Raw genomic sequence first — 21702 nt, 5'->3', positions numbered from 1 at the left:
TGGATACTTTGTCTACTTACTTTTATTTCTAAGAAAGCTATATTGAAGAGAAGTATGAATGACTTAGTATAACATTTGCATCTACCAACAATAGACAAACACTTAAAATAAGTTACAAGTGATTATTTTATCAATTACAGTACCCAAGAGACTTGCACCTCTCATCTTTTCTAATTCTTTTATTTTACTCACGTGAGATGAAATTGTATGCGTTAATCCATTCAGAAATGAAGCCAATCACATTTGTTTTGTCCTCAAGATTTACTGTGATGTTGCAGTTGGTATTTTCAAGGACTTTCTCATCCGAGACATCATCACCTTGCATATCTTTGGTGGTGATAGGGTCCACAGGGGCAGAGGGAGAATGGGAGAACTTTTTGCTTGTAATGTGGGGTTTTACATATGGACCATACTTTTGTATGTCTGTAATGAAAACAAATAATGCTGCCTTTATAAAACTGGCTTGTTCTTCCTCATCTAATCCCAGCTATATATGCAGTTAAATCATGTAAACTATTTTAACATTATTTATGAGTTACAGTTTAATAAATATTTTTTTTATTTTGTTAAATACTTTTCATAGTAACAGGTAAATGATACTACAAAAAGTTGCTTTGTTATTTACAACTCTCAGGGAAAGTGCAATATATGCATAGATGATACCATCCATATTGTGTTTGAAGGAAGCGTTTGTGAAGTGCAATAGTTCTGGCCAAAATTTGCTTTCACCAAATGGCCATCAAGCAATGACAGAAAGAAGAAACAAAGCCTTATTTACAGCAAACAGAACACAGGTGCAAATTTGTATTTGAATGCTGTTTGTGGCATTCATGGTGCTGGATACATTTCAGTGAATACCACACCAATACACTACCTTATCTACACAGTAATTAACAGTGCTCCCAACTGTTGATATCTTTCCTAATCTAACTGCCGTTGTTACACAACAGAGAACACAAAATTTCATGCTATTAGCAAAGAAAGGTTAGTGAAGCCTTGTTAGTATTTAATAAATGTTGCAGTTTATACAGCTGACAATTACTGAACTCTTTATTTTGAAATAAGTCAACTGAGTAATTCCTTCATAAAAGAGAAACTTTCCCCTAATTTTTCAGCATAGTTATTCTGCACTGTATGACTAATCAGCAAATGAATGACTGTACACAGAATATGTCATTATTGTAGCTCAGCTATTGACTTGCATTCTGCATCACATGTTCACAGGTAATTCTATTTCAAATGGTGCAGTGCGCAATGACAGAAAAAGGTGGTGTTGCTGGTGGTAGTTGGAATGAGGGGGGTTGGGGGGGGGGGGCAGAAAACTTTTGATGAAGCATAACAGTTCGTTTTCTGACTGTTAACATTGTAATTAATCTGTGTTTTGTGCTTCTAACCATCCTTCAAGAATCTGTTATTTAACTAATATGATACTGATTACATGTTTGAAGCCAGCAGTATTGCTGTAGTAGTAACACTGGTTCCCATCAGTTCATCGAATTTAAGGGCTGTTGAGCTTGGATAGCACTTAGATGGATCACTGTCTGGGTCTGCTGAGTGCTGTTGGCAAGTGGGCTGTACTCAACCTTTGTGAGACCAACTGAGGAGCTACTTGACTCAGAAGTAGCAGCACCAGTCACGAAAACTGGCAATGTCGAGGAGAGCAGCGTGCTGACCAGATGCCCCTCTGTATCCGCATCCAGTGACAGCTAAGGTCTGAGACTGACACAGTGGCCGGTTGGTACTGTTGGGCCTTCAAGGCCTGTCTGGACAATCTTGTTTGTTTTAATTACATTTTTAGTAATTTTTCCACAGCCTACAAAATCTTCTCTCTGGTTCATAGAAGAGGATCTACGGTAGTTTTCTCTGTCTCTTTTCTCTTAAGAAGTTCTTGGTAAAAGCAGAAGAAACTAGCAACAGAGTGTGCAAAATTTTCTTTCTAACTACAGTGCACAGTTTTAAAATTAAGTCTACTAACTTTTGAGTTCCAATAATTATTTCTAACTAAAATTGCCACTTTTTTTTCAGTTTTCCACTTTAAAGTGAATCCAACTCTCAAAGTGTGTTCATTTCACCCATCAGTCTAACTGAAATTGATATCTCAAAAGAAGTGCCACTGATTTGGAAAGAAAACTTATTCAGCTATTGACTAACTCTTGAACTGCCTGCCAAGGTCCTAGAAGGCACACATCACCTCTCTGTTTCCCTTTACTGTGAGACAGTGACTGACCAGAACTTCATATTGACGAACACTGTTTCATCCACATTGCATTAAGTTTAGTAAATGCTGATTCTTCTGTGGTGCAGAGCATATCACTCAAAAACATTGAGTTATCACTGTAATTGATCTTGCAGTAGTGAAAACACAGTGCCTTATAAAAAGAGTGAAGCAACAAGAAGATATGGTGTCCATGTAACTTCATAGAACTACAGATCATCGGCAGGTATGTAAATGCTTAGAGTTGCAGTTCTCAGTGACAGAGGGAATGGACACCAGAGTGCATTGATGTTCATATTTAGTGTTGTTACGAGGCCTGTTTAGGGTATATATACATTGTAAACAGCATCAGATGTTGAGTGATCACTGTGAAGGACACGGAGGCAGCACATACTCCTGTGAATCAGTGATATCAGCAGCTAACAGAGTTTGAAAGGGGCCTCACTGTGGGTCTCCATTTGGCTGTATCGTGGAATCATAGAATATCCAGATAGGTAGGGCATGTATTGTTCACCAAACACATTCTACCCCTTCACATCAGTGCCTGAGAGCAAGTAATGGAGTCCGTGCAACATTCTGTGTCATCCTGCACCACTGGTCAGAGCCTAGCAGTAGCTGGACTAGGGAATTACCATCCCATGCATTGCTGCCACACCACAACACAAATGGCTGCTTTTGGAGTGGTGCTGTGACTGGGATGTATAGGCTATTGATGAATGCCATCACATTGTGTTCAGTGATGAACCGTGTTTCTGCTCTACCTCAGATAACCATCAAAAGTGAGTATGTCACTGACCTGGGGAGAAGTTCCAGTGCTCCAGTGTTTTTGAAAGGCACTGTGGTGTTACTCCTTTATGACTTCAGGTCATGACTGGTAGAGTTGAGGGAACTGTAATCACTTATCAGTATGTCACAGACGGCCTGCATTGTCAAGTGTTAACCCACATGCAACAGCATCATGATGACATTTTTCAACAGGACAAGGATGGTTCACACATAGCATGTGTTTCTGTGAATTGTCTGCATGGTGTTGAGGTGCTTCCTTAGCCATTACGATATCCAGTTCTGTACCCAATAAAATGTGTGGAACCATCTCATACTGATAAGGGTGCTCATATTGCCAAGTTCTTTAGAAATATGATTTGAGATTGTAATCACCACAATGCATTACATGGCTTCTAAACCTGTGAAGTTTCATTTTGTTTTTTCCTGCCGTTGTGGGTGGTCCACTTTTATGTCAAGCAGTGTATGTTGTAAGGGAAACTTCAACATCAAGAGTGAGAAACTATTCCATCAGAAGAGAGGTGGTGGTTTGAAGCTTCTGATCACCAATCTATAACCCATTATACTGGATTTAATTCTGAACCTCTCAGCTGTGTCTCATGAAGTGAGGGCATGTTGGTTGGTTGGGTGAACAGACTAAACTACTGAGGTCATCAGTCCTGTGTTCCATTAAAATGTCCATCTCCATTTTCCAGCCACACTACAGTGCACTAAAACCTCCAGCCTAAAAGCTTAGGCTGAAGGCCAGACACATCACAAGACAAAGTTGAACAGACAATACAAGAGGAGGAGAAACAGTAAAAAATGCAGGTATGGTGAGGGCCTGGGAGATAAGGCCAGGCACCCACCCTCAGTTTGAGGGATAAAAATCCCCTCTTGAATAAAACTTAAAACTAGAGTAGCTGTTGAGGCATTATCACCTAACACAGTAGGCAGTCCATGAAGAGATTGGGATAGTCCCACAGGATATGGGCTACTGTCAATTGGGAACCACAGTGACACTGGGGTGGTTCTTTGTGATAAGAGGAGATGACAGTGAGTCAGCCAAGTATGACCACTGCAGAGCCAGCAAAGGACACTGGAGTCCTAGCGAGTGGCTCACATGGATGACCTCCACACATTTGTTGTCTTCTTTATAGTACGTAATTTATTTGGTGTAGTTAGAGAGCGCCATTTGGCATTCCAGATCCCAAAAACTTTACAGAGTAAGGCCATTTGGAAATCAGTTTCTGGAGTGTAAATCTCCAAAGTTGGTTTACCGGTAGCCTGTTTGGCCAGCCTGTATCAAATTAATTTCCCAGGATTTCGACATGTCCTGGGGTCCTGATGAAGGACATCATACATCCACAGTGTTTGAGGGCATAAACAGATCCCTGGATAGACATTACTGAATGATGGTGAGGGTAGCACTGGTTGAGAGCTTGTAGGCTGCTTAAGGAGTCACTACAGATGAGGAAGGACTCACTGGTGCAGGAGCAGATATGCTCAAGAGCACGAGAGATGTCTACCAATTCTGCAGTGAAAACACTGCAGCCATCAGGCAAGGTACTTTGTTCAGTATGTCCAGGATAAGTGTAAGTGAAGCCAATGTGACCATCTACCATTGAGCCATCACTGTACACTATCTGTGAGCCCCATAAATTGCTGAGAATAAGGAAAAATTGGCGGTGGAGAGCCTCAGGATGAGCTGAGTATTTTCGGTCTTGTGATAGGTTCAGACAAAGCTGTGGCCGATGTAAGGACCCTGGGGGTGTATGTGAGTGGATCCAGAGGAAAGGTGGTAGAGGGAAAAACTCAAGTTCGCAAAGAAGGAACCGAATATGGACTGCTGTCATAATCCATAATCTGGGCCGCCATTGTGAGAGATGGATTACCCTGTTTGGGAAGAGGAGGCAGTAATTTGTTGGATGCTCGGGTGAACTACAGACATGAGTGACATAATTAACAAGCAGTTGTTGGTGCTGGTTCTGCAATGAAGGCACCCCAACCTTCATGAGTAGGCTGTTCACTTAGGGCTAGTTCAGAAAGCTCCTGTCGCAAGTTGAACCCTGCAGTGGTGTATTGGGTCCAGTATCCACAATGCTGAGGGAAATGCCAAACCATTATCCAGGCTTCCATAATCAAGGCAGACTGTGTTACTCCTGCAGCAAAGAGTGTTAAGATGCTGTTAGCACTTTTGCTTAAGCTGACGAAGATGGGGAAGCCAAGTTAGCAAGGCATTGAATACTAGTTACAAAAAGCGATAAGTCTTCACTATGCTAAGTAATAAGCCATCAAGGTCAAGTTCTGGATGTGGGTGGAGAGTACGAGGGGGGCAGAAGGGTATTATGCAAGTCTTCGCAGCTGAAAGTTCAAAGCCATGGGTGAGGGCACATGAATGCACCTTTTGTATGGCTCCCTGCAGGTGGCATTCAACAACACTGATACTAGAGGAGTAAAACTGAATGCAAACATCATCAGCATATAGGGAAGGTGACAGCTGCTGCTAGACCATTAATGGCCACCAAAAAGAGAGGAACACTCAATACAAAGCCCTGCAGAACCCCATTCTCTTGGATATGGGCTCAACCGTGGCAAGCACTGAATTAAACTTGGAAAGTACTGAGTGACAAAAAATTCTGTATGAAGATCATGAATTGGATCTGGAGACACCACTTGTGTAATGTAGTGAGTATCTTTGCCATGGCCAGTGCTCATGGTCCCACACCACAGAGGGTTATGGGCACTGAAATGACCTAGAATTAGGAAAGGAGGGGCGAGTGGAAACCAGTGCAACCAATACATGTTGAGGTACTTTGCCATGTGGGGAAGACAGACATTGCAGGCAGTTTGATAATTCTCGGATGCAGAAGTTCCAGCATAATGTGCAGCCAAATGTTCAGCGATTGTGTCTGGGTTGGTACAGATAGTTCCATTCATGGAAATCCCAGGTACACCTGCAGGGGCCTGGAATCTCTAAAGGCATCTGATCTATGTCCAAACCTGAGAAGGAGAGGTATGTGATCCACTGGTTGAAACAAACTGTTCCAAGCACTTCTGCTTCTGTCTTTTTATTAGTTGGCAGGCCCCGGCACAGAGCCACTGGGATCTCTTTTTCTTTATGATTTTCTTTTTCTTGCCCTATCTGTGGTGAAGTGACCAATGCTGAAACCACCAGAGACTCAAGGAGCCAACCAGCTACTAGCTCACCATGTGTTTGAGCAACTTACACAGAACATTGCTGAGACTAATGGGGCACTAGCTGTCCATCTCTAAGGGGTTCTTACTAGGTTTCAGCATTGGAACGATAATGCTTTTGCGCTGTTGTGATAGGAACTCACCCTTGCTCTAGATGCAGTTGAAGACTGTAAGGATTGATGCTGGTAATCCACTGAGAGATGTTTAAGCATTTGATAGTGAATATTGTCTGGCCCTGATGCTGTATCAGGACAATGGGTAAGGGCACTAAGGGATTCCCACTCACTGAATGCAGCATTGTATGCTTCCATATGGCATGTAGTAAAAGATAATCACTTTTCTTCCACTTGCTATTTTAGGATACAAAAGGCAGTTTGATAATTCTCGGATGCAGAAGTTCCAGCATAATGTGCAGCCAAATGTTCAGCGATTGTGTCTGGGTTGGTACAGATAGTTCCATTCATGGAAATCCCAGGTACACCTGCAGGGGCCTGGAATCTCTAAAGGCATCTGATCTATGTCCAAACCTGAGAAGGAGAGGTATGTGATCCACTGGTTGAAACAAACTGTTCCAAGCACTTCTGCTTCTGTCTTTTTATTAGTTGGCAGGCCCCGGCACAGAGCTATTTAAAGGCAATGAGGTGCTTCATTGATGGGTGCTGCTTATGATGTTGGAGAGCCTGCCTACAATCTCTAAAAGCCTCAGTAATTTCTGGCAACCATCAAGGCACTGTCTTCGACTGGGGGTTACTGAGGAGGAGAGGATTGTCAAGACGGGTGCAGAAACAATGGTCGCAGTCGTGTTTGGGACTACCACATCAATATTGCCATATGGTGGAGACCGAATAGTGGTATCAGATAGGAAAGCATCCCAGTCAGCCTTGTTAAGAGCCCATCTGGGCAGGCGGCCAGGAAAGTGATGCTGGGGTTGGTACAGGAAATGATCACTACCACACAGATCATCAAGAACTCTCCAGTGAATAGATGGTAGAAAGCCAGGGCTACAGACTGAAAGCTCAATGGCTGAGTAGATGCCATGCGCCACACTGAAATGTGTGGGAGCACCAGTATTTAAAAGACAAAGATCGAGCTGTGTCAGTAGATTTTTGACATCTTTGCCATGGCCAGTGCTCATGGTCCCACACCACAGAGGGTTATGGGCACTGAAATGACCTAGAATTAGGAAAGGAGGGGCGAGTTGGAAACCAGTGCAACCAATACATGTTGAGGTACTTTGCCATGTGGGGAAGACAGACATTGCAGACAATAATACCTGTGTTGCCCTTACCCTGACAGCCACAGCCTATAAAGTCATTTGGTGGTACTTATGAGTTTCCGTAGCTCATACAGGTGGTGGAAAAAACTGCTGCAATTCCACTGGAGGATTAAGCTTTCAGTGTACTGGGAGGGCATGAATACATTGAGGAGGTATTTTATGCCCCAAGGTCACCTGCTGCCACCTGTCGAGGGCTTGTGGTCTCTGTGTCCACCGGTTTTGAGGCTCCAGTGAGCTCAAGGACCTCTGAGGACACTAGGACCTCCACCTCATCCTCAGAACTGGAGCTTACAGGAAGTGTTTGTGTAGGAGCCACTGGGATCTCTTTTTCTTTATGATTTTCTTTTTCTTGCCCTATCGCTCTATTTTGCTTTCTCTGGCTGGGAAGGCTTCTCTGAGTTTGTCTCAGGAACTGATGATGATTGCGAAGCCTTATGACCAGCAACTTGTGGACCCTTCAGCCACTGGCTGGTGTCCAGCTTCGCAGCAGCAGAAACTTAGGAAGGCAGTGTCCCATGGGACCCCTTCCTTGCAAGAGGAGCTGGAGGAGGCAGTTGCTACTCCAGCTAAGGGGTGGAGACCAATGTCCCTGATGGCAGCAGGGGGGAGGGGGGGGGCATTGCTCCTGAACTAGACATTAGGGGAGCAACGGGGGGAGGAGTGCCTCCAACCATCAAGCTGGCTGGTGAAATCAAGCAGCCCTGAGGGCCCACTATATAATGCACAGCAGGCAGGTTTGCTGTCACCAGAGAGGGCGACATCATCATAGTTACAGCATAGGATGATATCGTGTGCACAGGGTTTCGGCAGTCATATTTCTTTTTTGCCTCTGTGTAGGTCCGTCTGTCGAGTGTCTTATAATCCATGATTTTCCTCTCTTTCTGAAAAAATGGAGCAGTCCAATGAACAGGGGGAATGGTGCTCTCTACAGTTGACACAAATGGGAGGAGGGGCACAAGGAACATTAGTGCGTGACAGATGTCCGCATCCCCGACATGCGGGGCTATCATTACAACAAGAAGACATGTGCTCAAATTTCAAATATTTGAAGCACCACATATGGGGAGGAACATAGGGCTCAACATCGTACTGGTATATCATCACCTCGACATTTTTAGGCAAAGAATCACCCTCATATGCCAAGAGGAAGGGACCGGTAGCAACCCTGTTGTCCTTAGGCCCCCCTATAGACATGCCGGACAAAGTGTAAACCTCTTTGCTGTAGGTTGGTATGCGAATTGTCATCAGACTGCAAGAGGAGATCTCTATCGTATATAGCCCCTGGACCATGTTTAAGGTCTTATGAGGTATAATGGAAAGCAGGACATTACCCACCTTGTCACAGGTGAGCAATGCCCGTGACAGGGCACGAAATGCTGTTTTTATCAGGATTGCCCCATTCTGCAATTCTGTATTTATGAACATTCCCACTACTTCCCTGAACTTGTCCTCTAAGTGCTCTATGAAAAACAGAGGCTTTGTTGTTAAAAAGGATTCACGATCAGACCTTGCGCAAATAAGAATTGGGAAGAGTGTGTCTGTCATTGATCCTAAGCCCTGTGTTTCTCCCATGGTGTAGCCAGGGAAGGGAACAATTTGGGGTCATATCTGTCAGCATTATACTGGCCTTCCCCTTGCTTAGAGACTGCTGGGGCCGTTTGATCACCAGCATCAAACAAATTCATCAGCTTCATTGCAGGCGATCTGCCCTGAAGCCACCCACTCTGATCAGGGGCTCTCCCCATGGGCACCTCCCAGCTGCAGCAGAGGCCACCTGGCAGGACGGCCATTGTTGGGAGTCCCCAGGTAGACAGGCATCTACTCCTTGGCATATGTAACTTATGCACCCAGTAAGACATCCTTGCCCAGAAGCATGGATTATGGGTGCAATTATATTTCTATTACAATAATAGGTGCAGAAGTTCTCAGTGCATGATGAATACATGATGCACCACATAAGGCATCCTTCCCCAAATGGCCTGCATTTCTGTAGAATTTGGAAAGATGGAGGTCAGACAATAAAAAAGGATCATAATTTATTAAATCGAAAAGGAAGAGACTCCTTGTAGTTGCCTCTTACAACAGGCAGGAACACCTCAGTTCTATTCTAACTTCCAAACCCACAGTGGTTGGGGAGGGGGGGGGGAGGGTTTAAGGGGGCAGCATGTGAAACTACTACAGTATACACACACATCCATTACATTCACATAGACTCCACAAAGATATGTACGACACAACTCTCACATAGCCACAAGGAAAGAGCCAACAGTGCATGGATGATGAACACCCTTTCCATTCAGTGACTGAACCACCCTGTGGGATATCCCAGCCAACAATGCCACATGATATTTAATTTAATTTATGCCAACATTTCACTAAAGTAGGAGTGCCAATTCTCGATATATTCTAATAGAAGACATTTTCTTCCTGAGTTACAATGACATACACAGACCGATAAACTTGCAACATCAAGGAGTTGTGCGACATAAAGGAAAGTTGGTAGGTGTGTTTCTACATCTGAAAGATGATGTCAATTCAGATTTTGTATGAGTCACGTAAGAGTGGCAATAGTAGCACCACTATGAGGCTGCAAATCAGGTTTGCTATAAATACAAGCTGTAATGGTCATGAGCATAAATTAACTTTGAGATTGAATGTGGTGAGTTGATGTGGGTCAAGAATGCCTTAAAGTGCCAAAGATGCCATTATTAACACCTCATTGAGTCCGAATGAGCTAGTGTAACAGGGCTACACGAAGCTGGATGTTCCTACTGTGATATTGCAGGAAGACTTGGCATGAATGCAGTCACTACACATGTCTTCTGGCAGCAGTGGTCAAGAGAACGTACAGTTGCAAGAAGAATGAGCTCCAGAAGACCATGTGGCACTACCCAGAGGGAATACCACTTTGTTCGGCCTATGGCTCTGACACATCATACTGCAGCTGCATCAGCAATTTGAGCAGCAATTGGCACCACAGTGACACAATGAACTGTTACAAATTGGTTGCTTCAAGGATAGCTCCAAGCCAGATACCCTGTATTGTGTATTCCAGTGACCCCAAACCACAGTCATTTGTGACTTCAGTGGTGTCCAGCAAGAGCTCATTGGAGAGCAGGTTGGAGGTCAGTTGTGTTTTCTGATGAGAGCTGGTTCTGCCTCGGTTGCAGTGATGGCCATGTGTTGGTTACAAGGAGACCAGCTGCACGCCTGAAACCTGGAGTTATAGTCTGGGGCGCAATTTCATATGACAGCAGGAACACTCATGTGATTATCCCATGCAAATTTGTACATCAGTTTGGTGATTTGACCTGTTGTGTTGTCATTCATGAACTGTGTTCCAAGGGATGTTTTCAGTGGGATAATGCTGACCCACATACTGCTGTTATAACCCAATTTGCTCTACAGAGTGCTGACATATTGTCTTGGCTTGCTCGATAATCAAATCCGTCTCCAAGCAAGCACATATGAGACACCAGCGTCATCCACATATGAGACACCAGCATCATCCACAAACAGCAATAACTCTACCTGTATTAACTGACCAAGTGCAACAGACGTGGAATTCCATCCCACAAATTGATGTCCAGTACCTATACAACACAATGCATGTATGTTTGCAAGCTTGCATTCAACATTCTGGCAGTTACACTGGTTATTAATGTTAGCAGTGTATATTGTTACTAAATCTGCTACAATTTGCTTAAATTCTTGAGGACTGAAACTAATTTTTGAGTAATTGTAGCACAGTCACAAATACACTTGTGCAACTAAAACTTGCAATTATTTACTTTTCTGTCTGTCATTCCCTTTCTGTGTTAAAACATCATAAAATTCCATTTAACTTGAGGTTCTTCTTCTAGCATAGGTCTCATGATCTATATCTTCATTACCACACATCTCTTCCTCTGATCTACACACAATGAACACTAAACAGTGGCTGAGCTGCTGCTATGAATTCTGAAAGGACTGAAAAACGTTTGGTGGTGATGATGAAAACCAGGAAGAATGAAAAAGGTGAACATAATTAATTGTATTTCCCTCTTGTTCAAAGTTGTCTAGCATTTGCGGATTTTTTTGTCATTTAAATTTGAGGATCATAAAAGTAATTTTTTGTATTTTCTAATGTGAAAATGTAAACAGAAAATAACAAAAGGAAATGCAATTTTTGTTTGAAAATTTATAGCTTAATAGTAATCTGCTTAGATGATGGCGAATTTCAATTTCCATATGCCTAATGAGTAATTTGAGCAACAATTACTTAATAATTACTTCATGTTTTCCATGATGTGAGATTAGTGATGTTATGTATGGCTGAATGCATTCTTTAGTGACAATTTACAGTACAGAATGGAAGAGGAATGAATGAAATAAGTTAAAGAGGAATGTTTGGACAGAATACCTAATCTGAAATCACGGGCATAACAACTGTGATGGGGACCCTGAGAAAAGTATCTAAAGTGGGGCCAGTCTTCTGTCCAATGCATCAAAACATCACCCACACATTGCCTCTCAGTGTAACTTTGCAGTGAATTACTTTTAGGATAAGAAACAAGTAGGATTCAGTTTCCTTTTTTAAATTTTATTGCTACACTTTCTTAATTACATATCTTACTCAGGAGAATTATGTTAACAAAATAGTATTTGTTTCAGTCTATAGTTGCAATTTTTTAATTTCACCTGCTGGCTACTGTTTTCAGTATACAGCACATCCTATGATCAACAAATTACAGACACATAGTTAAAATAATAATGTAAGAAACATTTATAAAATATGTTCTTCCTACAGAAATAGTGGATGTTTCTTATAATATCATTTTAACTATGTATTGTGATTTTTTGATCATAGGATGGCCTGAGGATGGTATTATGTACCAAAACTGATAGCTAGTAGCCAAGGTAACAAATTGACTCTATAAACTGAAACAATTACTTTTTCAGTGTGTATTGGTCACTGTTCCAACTGGCAGTATATCAGGAATCTGTAGAATTATGTCCACCAGAATTTGAAGATTGTCAACAAATCTTTCTTTAGGTACATAAATGGCACCATATCTCCCAGTCCAAAACGTTAGGTTTAATAGCTTTAGCATTATCTCATGCAACAAGTTTCTAGATCTGACCATTGTAGCAAGCTAAGCTCCAAAAATTTATAGATAACTGATTTGAAAAATGAGTGCTTCTTGATTAGCCTCAGTTGTAAGTGTCAGTTGGCCACATCTAACTCTCATGAGTCATATGTGGACACCATGGTCCAAAATTCAATAATTCATTTGGCTCCTGATGAGGAGTAGTATCAACATGCCCTTCAACTTGGCCCAGTGTTAGAGCAAGTTTCGAATACCGCACAGTCGTTTGAAGTCTCCACTGTGGATCGCCAATTAGAGGCTTGGAGTGATGCCACAAATTTTGACAGTGTGCAGCCCAAGCCTAGTGCACTGGGGGAAGAGGAGGTAGCTGCAGTACACATGAGCCAACCGGGCTGACACTGGCAAACACATCTTGGCAGCAGGGACAGTGAATGCCATTTACTTCCTGCCCCTTTTGTTTCATAGAGCACGAGTGGGCAACTGGGCCTCTTGTCATAAATGTAAAAAATAAGTGTCACATAGCAGTGGTGTTTCAATCCTCAAGAGTCATTGCAGGAATCGATGAACATCGGTATTTGTATTATTTTGTCATTGTGTTTGCTGTTGTCTGCAGGCCAGAATAAACTTTTTATTGAACTGTGACTGATAGATGAGCCATTATGCTTACAAGTTGACATGAGAGCCACTGTGTCCCTACCCAGTATCCACAAATATGTTAGGGTCAGGTTTCTGGCACTGGTGCACATCAAGCATCGGTTAGTAAGCTGTAACAAACAGCAGATTCCTATTCTTGGACAATTCACAGCCGATATAGTTTACATGTCAGTTGTCCTTCCCATTACATACTTGGTGTTTAATGATGCAAGTACTGAGAACTTTTTTGGGTCAGACACTTTTGCTACTTTTGGTTTTTCTATTATGAGTCTGGTGCATCTGGTGTCAGATCGAGTGTTTTACCATGAACTGGATTCCTTGTGTTCTGAGTTTTTAGATCTGTTTGCCCAAGTGGTAGGTTCTGCAAACAATTTCGCAACACACAGCACCCTCAAACACTCCGCCAACCTTGCCTTTTCTGGGTGCAGCTGGTGCCAGCAGCTTTACATGACCAAATCAAGACAGAGCTCAATCACTTAATTTCACTGGCAAAGATCAGACTGATCTCCTCGACTGAATGGGCTAATCCCTTAGTGATTGTAAAGAAGTCATCTGGTCAACTTTGGCTCTGTTGTGACTTCAGGGTCACTATTAATGTACAGTATGGCATAGATACATACCCCCTACCTCTCCTATAGGAACTGCTCACAAAGTTGGCTGCAGTCAATTCTTTTTGAAGATCAACTTGGCCTACCTTCAGATTCCATTGGGAGAGGCAACAAAACAGTTGCTTGTAGTTACTGTGCCTTTCGGCCTCTGTCAGCATAAATGGCTAATGTTTGGAGTCTCTGTGTGCCTGTCATCTTTCAAAGTTTTTAGAACAGGTTATGTTAGTTGTCATCAGTGCCTCAACTATCTTGATGATATCATTGTGAAATATGCCATCATGGAGGATCACTACAGAATGTGGGCCTCAAATGTAAACTGCGACAGCAGTAGCAACTGTCTCGGCCCTCTCACAGATATTCTCCACAGAAAGCTTGCCTTATACCCTGATTTTGGGCATTCGCCCTCAGTTCATTGCGCAATATTTCAGGGATTTTTGTACACAAACAGCATTCGCCATGTTATGGTACCTCACTTCCATCCACAGTCAAACAGCAAGGCCAAATACCTTGTTCAAGTGTTTTAAGATGCAGATGGGCAAGTACATTGAGGAATTCCCATTGGAGGGGGCTCTGAGATTTTTTATTTTTTTTTTTTTTTTAAGATTTTAGAGAATGTTGCCAATTAGGGTCAAGAGTCTCACTGAGCTCTTGCATGACCAACATTCACACATGCTGCTCACCCTCTGGCTGCCAGGCAGGCATCCCTCAGCGGCCCTGGGTTTGTCAATGTTTGCACACGGTGCACCAGTCTGGGCCCGAGATTGTGGACTGCGCTCTCAATGGATTCTGGCCATTGTCCACAGCCAGCACAGTTGCTGTGTCTTCACAGTTCACATAGGAGATCGGCTCATGGCATTCCACAAGAACCAGTTGCATACCAGAATGAATGTCTGCCCCTCTTCAACTACAATGTTGTTCATCAGCCCTGGCCACTCCTGGGACAGGCAGGCCTGATTGTGCCTGCTTGTCCTGGTGGTCGAGGCTTAATCCACACTGATGATCAGTTTGCTTCCAGTGGTCAGTGCTAGTCTCTCACACTGCACTGAGGTGTTGTTTCCATCATTGGTGAAGGAAGTCATGTCTTGTTCACTAGAGCCTCTCCTCTCCAGTCTGCCATTGTCACTTCCTGTACTCATACCTCTCATTATGCACTTGATGACAAGGTGGTTCTTGCCCCCTGTAGCCAGTCCTGTCCACCGGCTGCCCCAGTAGCTGCAGGCAGCAGGGGTCCCCTTGTCTCATTCACTTTCACCCATACATGTTGCTCTAAGCAGATCAGGAACTTTCACACCTTTGGCTGCCACCTGTGTCACTGTCACAGACAACACGGATCTCTCTGCAGACACTGCATCATGGACCTTCCCCCTGCAATGGAGGAGGAGTGTAGTAACCCACTAGCTGTTGCACCTACCATCCACATATGAAGTGAGTTGGGTCACTATGGCAAGTGTAGTGTGTGCCAACAATCAAACAGCATGGCCACAGCCAACCAAGGCAGCCATGAGGGGCAGTCCAGTCACTAACTGTGGTCACCTGTTCCACTGTGCATGTGCAGCACAACTCCAGTGACACCAGATGGAGGCTGTCTTTATAAGGCCATACATAGGCCTCCAGGCTCTCAGTTGTCCAGTGTATTCATTATTTGTAACTATATCCAATATAATCTTGTTTTTGTAACTCCATGATTTGATAAATCATAACTGATTTATGATCCAGTGTTTCATTGTGTTACTAGGTAGAACATAAATATTATTAACACTCAACCTTTTTATTCTTCATGTTTACATATTTACTTCTCAACATAGTCACCCTGGGGATGGAAGCTGTGTCCTCATCACCAGAGCCTCACTTCACCACTCCACCCAACAAGAAAACAATTTTTTGATACAGACACCGGTTGGTTGATAGAGCCTCAACCTCATCTCCACTTCCATGACTGCATCACTATCAAAGTTAAGTCCACTTGTGTTTTGCCTGGCATTATCATGCTGAAGGAGAGGGTGTGTGGATGAACTCTTCCAATTTGAGCTTTCAGTTTTCTGAGTGTCTTTCATGCACCAACATGGTTATTTTACATACCAGCACATTACATGCTACATTTTGGAGCCGTCTAGTGGCAAAGAGTTTCAACTTGTGTCAGCAAATAGGGAAGTTGATCGAGTAATGTGAATAACATGCAATACCTGAACAAACATAAAAAACAGAATACAAAATTTGGAGGCATTATTTTTCAGCACAACCTCACAAATGTTGCTTGCAATTTGATATAGGGCATGTATGTACCACCAGTGCAAATGGGCCTGCATGCCTGAGGTGAAGCAATATTTGGCAGAGGACACTAAACATCATAGAGGGTTGCATTTATCATGAACCTCTCACCAAATGCAAAGTTCCAAGTGACTGGAAAATAGCTCAGGTGACTCCTGTATATAAGAACGGTAAAAGAACAGACCCTAAAAAATTACAACCCAATATCCTTAACATCCATTTGATACAGAATTCTTGAACATATTCTCAACTCTAATGCAATAAATTTCCTTGAGACAGAAAAGATTCTGTCCACAAATCAGCACAGATTTAGAAAGCATCACCTGTGTGAAACTCAGATTGCTCTTTTCCCAAATGATATCCTATAAACCATGGATTTGGATTAAGAGGAACTGGCAGATTCCATATTCCTAGATTTCTGTAAATCATTTTACATGGTGTCCCAACACAGACTGCTAATGAAGGTGTGAGCAACCAGAATAGGTTTCCAGATATGTGATTGGTTTGAGGACTTCATAAGTAAACAGAACCCAGTACATTGTCATCGATGATGAGTGTTTGTCAGAGACAAGTGTATCTGCAGGAGTGCCCCACAGAAGAGTGGTAGGACTGCTCTTATTCTCTACATAAACAAATGATTTGACAGACAATGTGAGAAGCAGTCTGCAACTGTTTGCTGAGAATGCAGTGATGTATGAGAAGATGTTATTGCTGAGTGACTGTAGGAGGATACAAGATGAATTGGACAAAATTTTAGTTGGTGTCTGGAATAGCAGAGTGCTCTAAATGTTTAAATACGTAAGTTAATACAGATGAATAGGAAAAACAAGTCCATAATGTTCAAATACAGCATTAGTAATCTACTGCTTGATATTGTCACAATGATTAGATATCTGGGTGTAAGACTGCAAAGCAAAATGAAATGGAATGAGCACTTCATGGCAGCAGTAGTGAAGACAAATAGTCGACTTCAGTTTATTAGGAGAATTTTATGAAAGTGGGGTTCTCCTGTAAAAGAGACCACATACATGACATTAGTGGGACTCATTCGTGAGGACTGCTTGAGGGTTTGAGATCTCCACCACGTCAGATTAAAGGAAGACATTGAAGCAATCTAGAGGTGGGCTGCTAAATTTGTTACTGGTAGGTAACACAAGTATTATGGAAATGCATCATGAGCTCAAGTGGGAATCCCTGGAAGTAAGATGGCATGCTTTTTACAGAACACTGCTGAGAAAATTTAGAGAACTGGCATTTGAAGCTGACAGCAGACTTGATTCTATCGCCCCAGTATACATTTCATGTAAGAACCATGAAGATCAGGTAAAAACAATTAGGGAGGTGTATAGGCAGTCATATCCCTTGCACTATTTGCGAATGGAGGAAGAAAGGAAGTGACTAGTAGTGATACAAAGTAACATCTGTCATGTATCATACAGTGGCTTGTGGAGTGTGTGTGTAGATGTAGATATAGATACAGCAGTAAACTAGTTGCATTCACCATCACACCAATTTTTAGCGTAAATAGTGAGGTGTACCAACAATCCTCCAGTGTAAAACTCACATGAAGATGGTTAAATGGTTGTCAACTCAAATAATGTGGCAAGATATTAATATCATCAGATTGCAACCACAACATCTTACAGAATAGTCATTACGCCAATAAAACTTTAAGAAACAGACTTAAAAATGTGTCAATGAATATCATCTGCAGGATATTAGTTTGTATCGGGTGCAAACATTGCAGTTGGCACAAGATACTGAACAGTATGGTATGCATGTGATGAAAGAGGCATTGTGGTTACACTAACTGTTAGCCATCCTATAACTTTACATAGACAGAACGCTGCAATAGGCACATTGAAACTGCCCATTAGTCTGAGGATGGTATGCTGTGTGAAACTCAGATTGCTCTTTTCCCAAATGATATCCTATAAACCATGGATTTGGATTAAGAGGAACTGGCAGATTCCATATTCCTAGATTTCTGTAAATCATTTTACATGGTGTCCCAATGCAATGGTGGAGATGTGCACAAGTAGAGGTACACTGACAATAACATTGCTGACTCTATGGACAGCCATTTCATGAATGTAATGTTCCGGTAACAATGTTTGCACATGGCGTACCAGTCTGGGCGCTGAAGTTGTGGACCCACACACAATGGATTCTGGCCATTGTCCACAGCCAGCACAGTTGCTGTGTCTTCATGGTAAAAGAATGCTGCAAAGCTATCTGCTTTCATGGATATGGACGAGATCTGAATTGTAAAGCTGGCCATTCATTTCATTTATAAAAGCTTCAAACAATATACTGAACTATCGATTTGAAAAGTAGAATGTTGTAACACTCCTTTCTCCTTCCAAATATGTAGGCCATGTTCAGAGGATGCCACAGAAAGATGATTTGCAATATCTGCCACTTGAATTTTGAGGAGTAATCAGTTGATTCAGAACAGATGCACAAAAAGACAACTAGACTTGTGACTTTTATTAATATTTTCTCCTCACATAGTTTCTTATTACATGCCATTGAACAACTGTATAATGGCAAAGCAATTTTCCTACTAATATTATACTGGATATGCTGCAGAGAATGATTCAAAAATTAAATTGAGAGTGTGCTGAGCCAAGACAACATTCGGGCAAAGATAGTTCCTCCATACCCAGGAGTTATATTAAAATAAACAACTGCTAGAAAACCAAACAATGTAGATTCAACTTTTGTGTAAGAGACAATTATAGTCACTGTAAAATTTATGAACTCACTGAAAGTATTTTGTACTGTACTACACTGAGCAGCCATTTAGGTAGAAAATGAAACAAAAGTGTTACATAGGCACTGTTAACCACCATTGTTTAAGTTGATTGATTAAAATTGTGATGTTTTATAATTGTGAGTATGAATGATGAATAACCATGCTGACACTAATGTGTGAGTAGGTAAGTTATATTTCATAGAACTGGTGATTTGAATCAAATTGATTTCAACAGCACTGCTTGGATGTATGGCTTTGATACTTAAATTATGTATGTGATGCATGCTCCCTTATGAAAGTTTTCTTTGAATTAACATAAATGTTTTTGTGTTATTTTGATGGTGGATTAAAGTCATAAATATTGATCCAGTAAGTAATAGTGCCTGTGACTTATTTGGTTGATAGTACCAGCAACCAGTATGATAGTCAAAAATTAGAAATTCTAGGCATTTTAAGTGTTATGATTCTGTTGATGTTGTCACTGCTCTGCACATATATTTTATTTTGAAATAAAAGTTGTAATGACAGCTCCACATAATTAGTGCTGTGACACAGATTTAACCACTCTCAACTGCAGATTTGTTTTACCCATAACACCCAAATTTTCTTTCAGATAAGTGATTGTCACAAAAGCATGTCACAAGTCCTCTCATTTCCCACAATCCAACACCACCACAAATTTATGAAATTCTGGCAGAATTTTGTAAACTCCTCTCCAGCCCTCCTTTCATTTAATGCAGATACACAGTTGTATAAGTTCAGTTACCTACAGTCAATGTAGTTTTGCTTCCAGACAAAACCAGTATTAAAAAAAAAAAAAATTGTCTGTAGGAGGTGGGAGATGGTGGTGGAAGGAAATAGTATTGTAAAGTTACATCAAATGCAAATTCTTAGTCATACTGATTGAATTCATTTAAGTTCGTAAAATTGCACAGAAATACAAAGCGAAAAATTAAAGTCACTTTTGAAGAATGTTTGAAAGGTATCATAATACATACTGCTATGTGCCTATTATTCACCATGTTCAGTTTATATAGATATGAAGAACTGTTCTGGGTACTATGAGTGTGTAAGTACAATCCTTTTGACCTCCAGTAGAATGTTGTGTGAACCACAAAAAGGGTTAACTAAAGGAAATTGTGTAGACAAATAAAAAAATGAAATTCCAAGCCTTGCAGCCATGAAAGAATATGATTTATAGTCACATGGGGGTTTATCAGCACTAAACAGCCATATTTATAGTTATTTGTATAAAATGAAAAACTCTGTTAATAAACCTATTGAAATTACAAAGAGACAGAAAGCATGGGGAAATTGCAAGGCCCTACTTCTGACATTGCTGAGAGAAACACTTAAAATAGAAAAGAGCCTTCCTAGCTTTCTGAATAATAGATTCCTTCTTGAAGGAGGAAAAATGGAATGAGTTGGGAAGATGGATTGTGGGGAGAGGTGGGAAGAAGCTAGATTCTAAGCTAAACCACTGGTTATGAGGATGCATGTGAAATACTGTTAAACATTCACTGAGTGATGTTCTGTTAGTTGTCTCTACTCATTACTAAGCATTCAGTAATACACATCCATTGTCAGCTCCCACAGAGACATGGCAGAGTCACTCATGTGATTGAGTCACTGCTAGGCCACGACTGAAATCCCTCCCCTACAAGCGACAGTCATTCAGTATTGAATATTTCCAGTAATTTACCACCATGTTGTAGTTGTGTTAAGTCAAATATTGCCAAACTGTCATTAATTATGTACTTTTATCAGAATACAGTTAAAACCACCATTGTAGAGTGCTACTCATGTAAATATATTAGACTCCAAGGAGTATATGTAAGTTACTGGCCTATGTTTTTAAAGATTAATGAAAAATATGACCTGTTCACTGATCAACATCAAATTTTTACCAGCGCATGTGTTCATCCAATGAATTCCAAATAAAATATCTGAGGAATAAATGTCAGTGATGTTACAAGCCCTACATTAGGGATTGGCACATTGTACCACAATACAAAGATAATATTGTATAGAAATACAACAGTACATCTGTAAGTTTATATAAAAGTCTTAAGATTCAGACTGTGATTGTGTGGTGTGGCACTTCATCACATACAATTATCAGGTCTTATCTCCATGAAGACAGGGTTAACAATGTTTTTACTGAGAATACGCAGTGTATCTTCACCTGTGCCATGTTACATTTCATTCATGTCCTGTAAACATCTTATTTCAGCAAGATGGGGTTATATATCACACTTTATTGATTTTCATTACCATCTTAAAGCACGTTTCCTGTATCATCTAACGCACAAGGGGGATATTGTTTGGCCTACAAGAGCCTCTTTCTTCAAATGTGCTATTATTTACTTGGCGTTTATTTGACAACGTAAGTTCACAACAGCTGTGCACTGTCCTGTATGACACTGAATGATTTAATGTCAGAAGAAGTCAACTAAATTCTGATATAAATCTGATAAAATTTTATACTTATATTAGAAAATAGTAATCCTAGCAAACTACTAAATGCTGCTCCTTCATAGAGGGGTTGATTGGGAAAGGCTGAAAATGGTCAGGTCATTTGGACACAAGATTGAGAAGGACTCATCGGTTGGGTGAGGGGATGTGGGAAAGCCTCTTCTTATCTTTCCTACAGATGGGGGCCATCTTCACCTAGGGTCCCCTTTTGCCAACCTTCCCCAACCAATTCCTCATTCTTCCCTGGGAGAGAACATGTAGGAGTTCCAAAAGTTAGAATTGCAATTTTCTATTTTTTAGGGGTTATTTTAGCTCTAATCAGAAATGATGCTTTCTGAAGTAAGTACTAACCTTCCATTCTGTCTCCTCATAATTTTAACTGTAGAAAACTGTGAATA

The 21702-nt window shown here is 41.4% G+C and overlaps 1 protein-coding gene across 1 annotated transcript in view; it reads right to left on the bottom strand.

Annotated features, from left to right (window-relative positions):
• LOC126249274 (protein eva-1) overlaps nt 1-21702 on the bottom strand; it is a 308032-nt gene that overhangs the window by 5812 nt on the left and 280518 nt on the right. Inside the window, exon 5 of the mRNA XM_049950928.1 lies at nt 193-423. Within this exon, the coding sequence (XP_049806885.1) occupies nt 193-423 (231 nt within the window). The remainder of the gene's footprint in view (nt 1-192; nt 424-21702) is intronic.

This window comes from Schistocerca nitens, chromosome 3 (assembly GCF_023898315.1).
Source record: "Schistocerca nitens isolate TAMUIC-IGC-003100 chromosome 3, iqSchNite1.1, whole genome shotgun sequence".
NCBI classification, from domain to species: Eukaryota; Metazoa; Arthropoda; class Insecta; order Orthoptera; family Acrididae; genus Schistocerca; species Schistocerca nitens.
The sequence above is the reverse complement of the archived record's forward strand: the minus strand, read 5'-3'. Positions and strand labels throughout refer to the sequence as shown.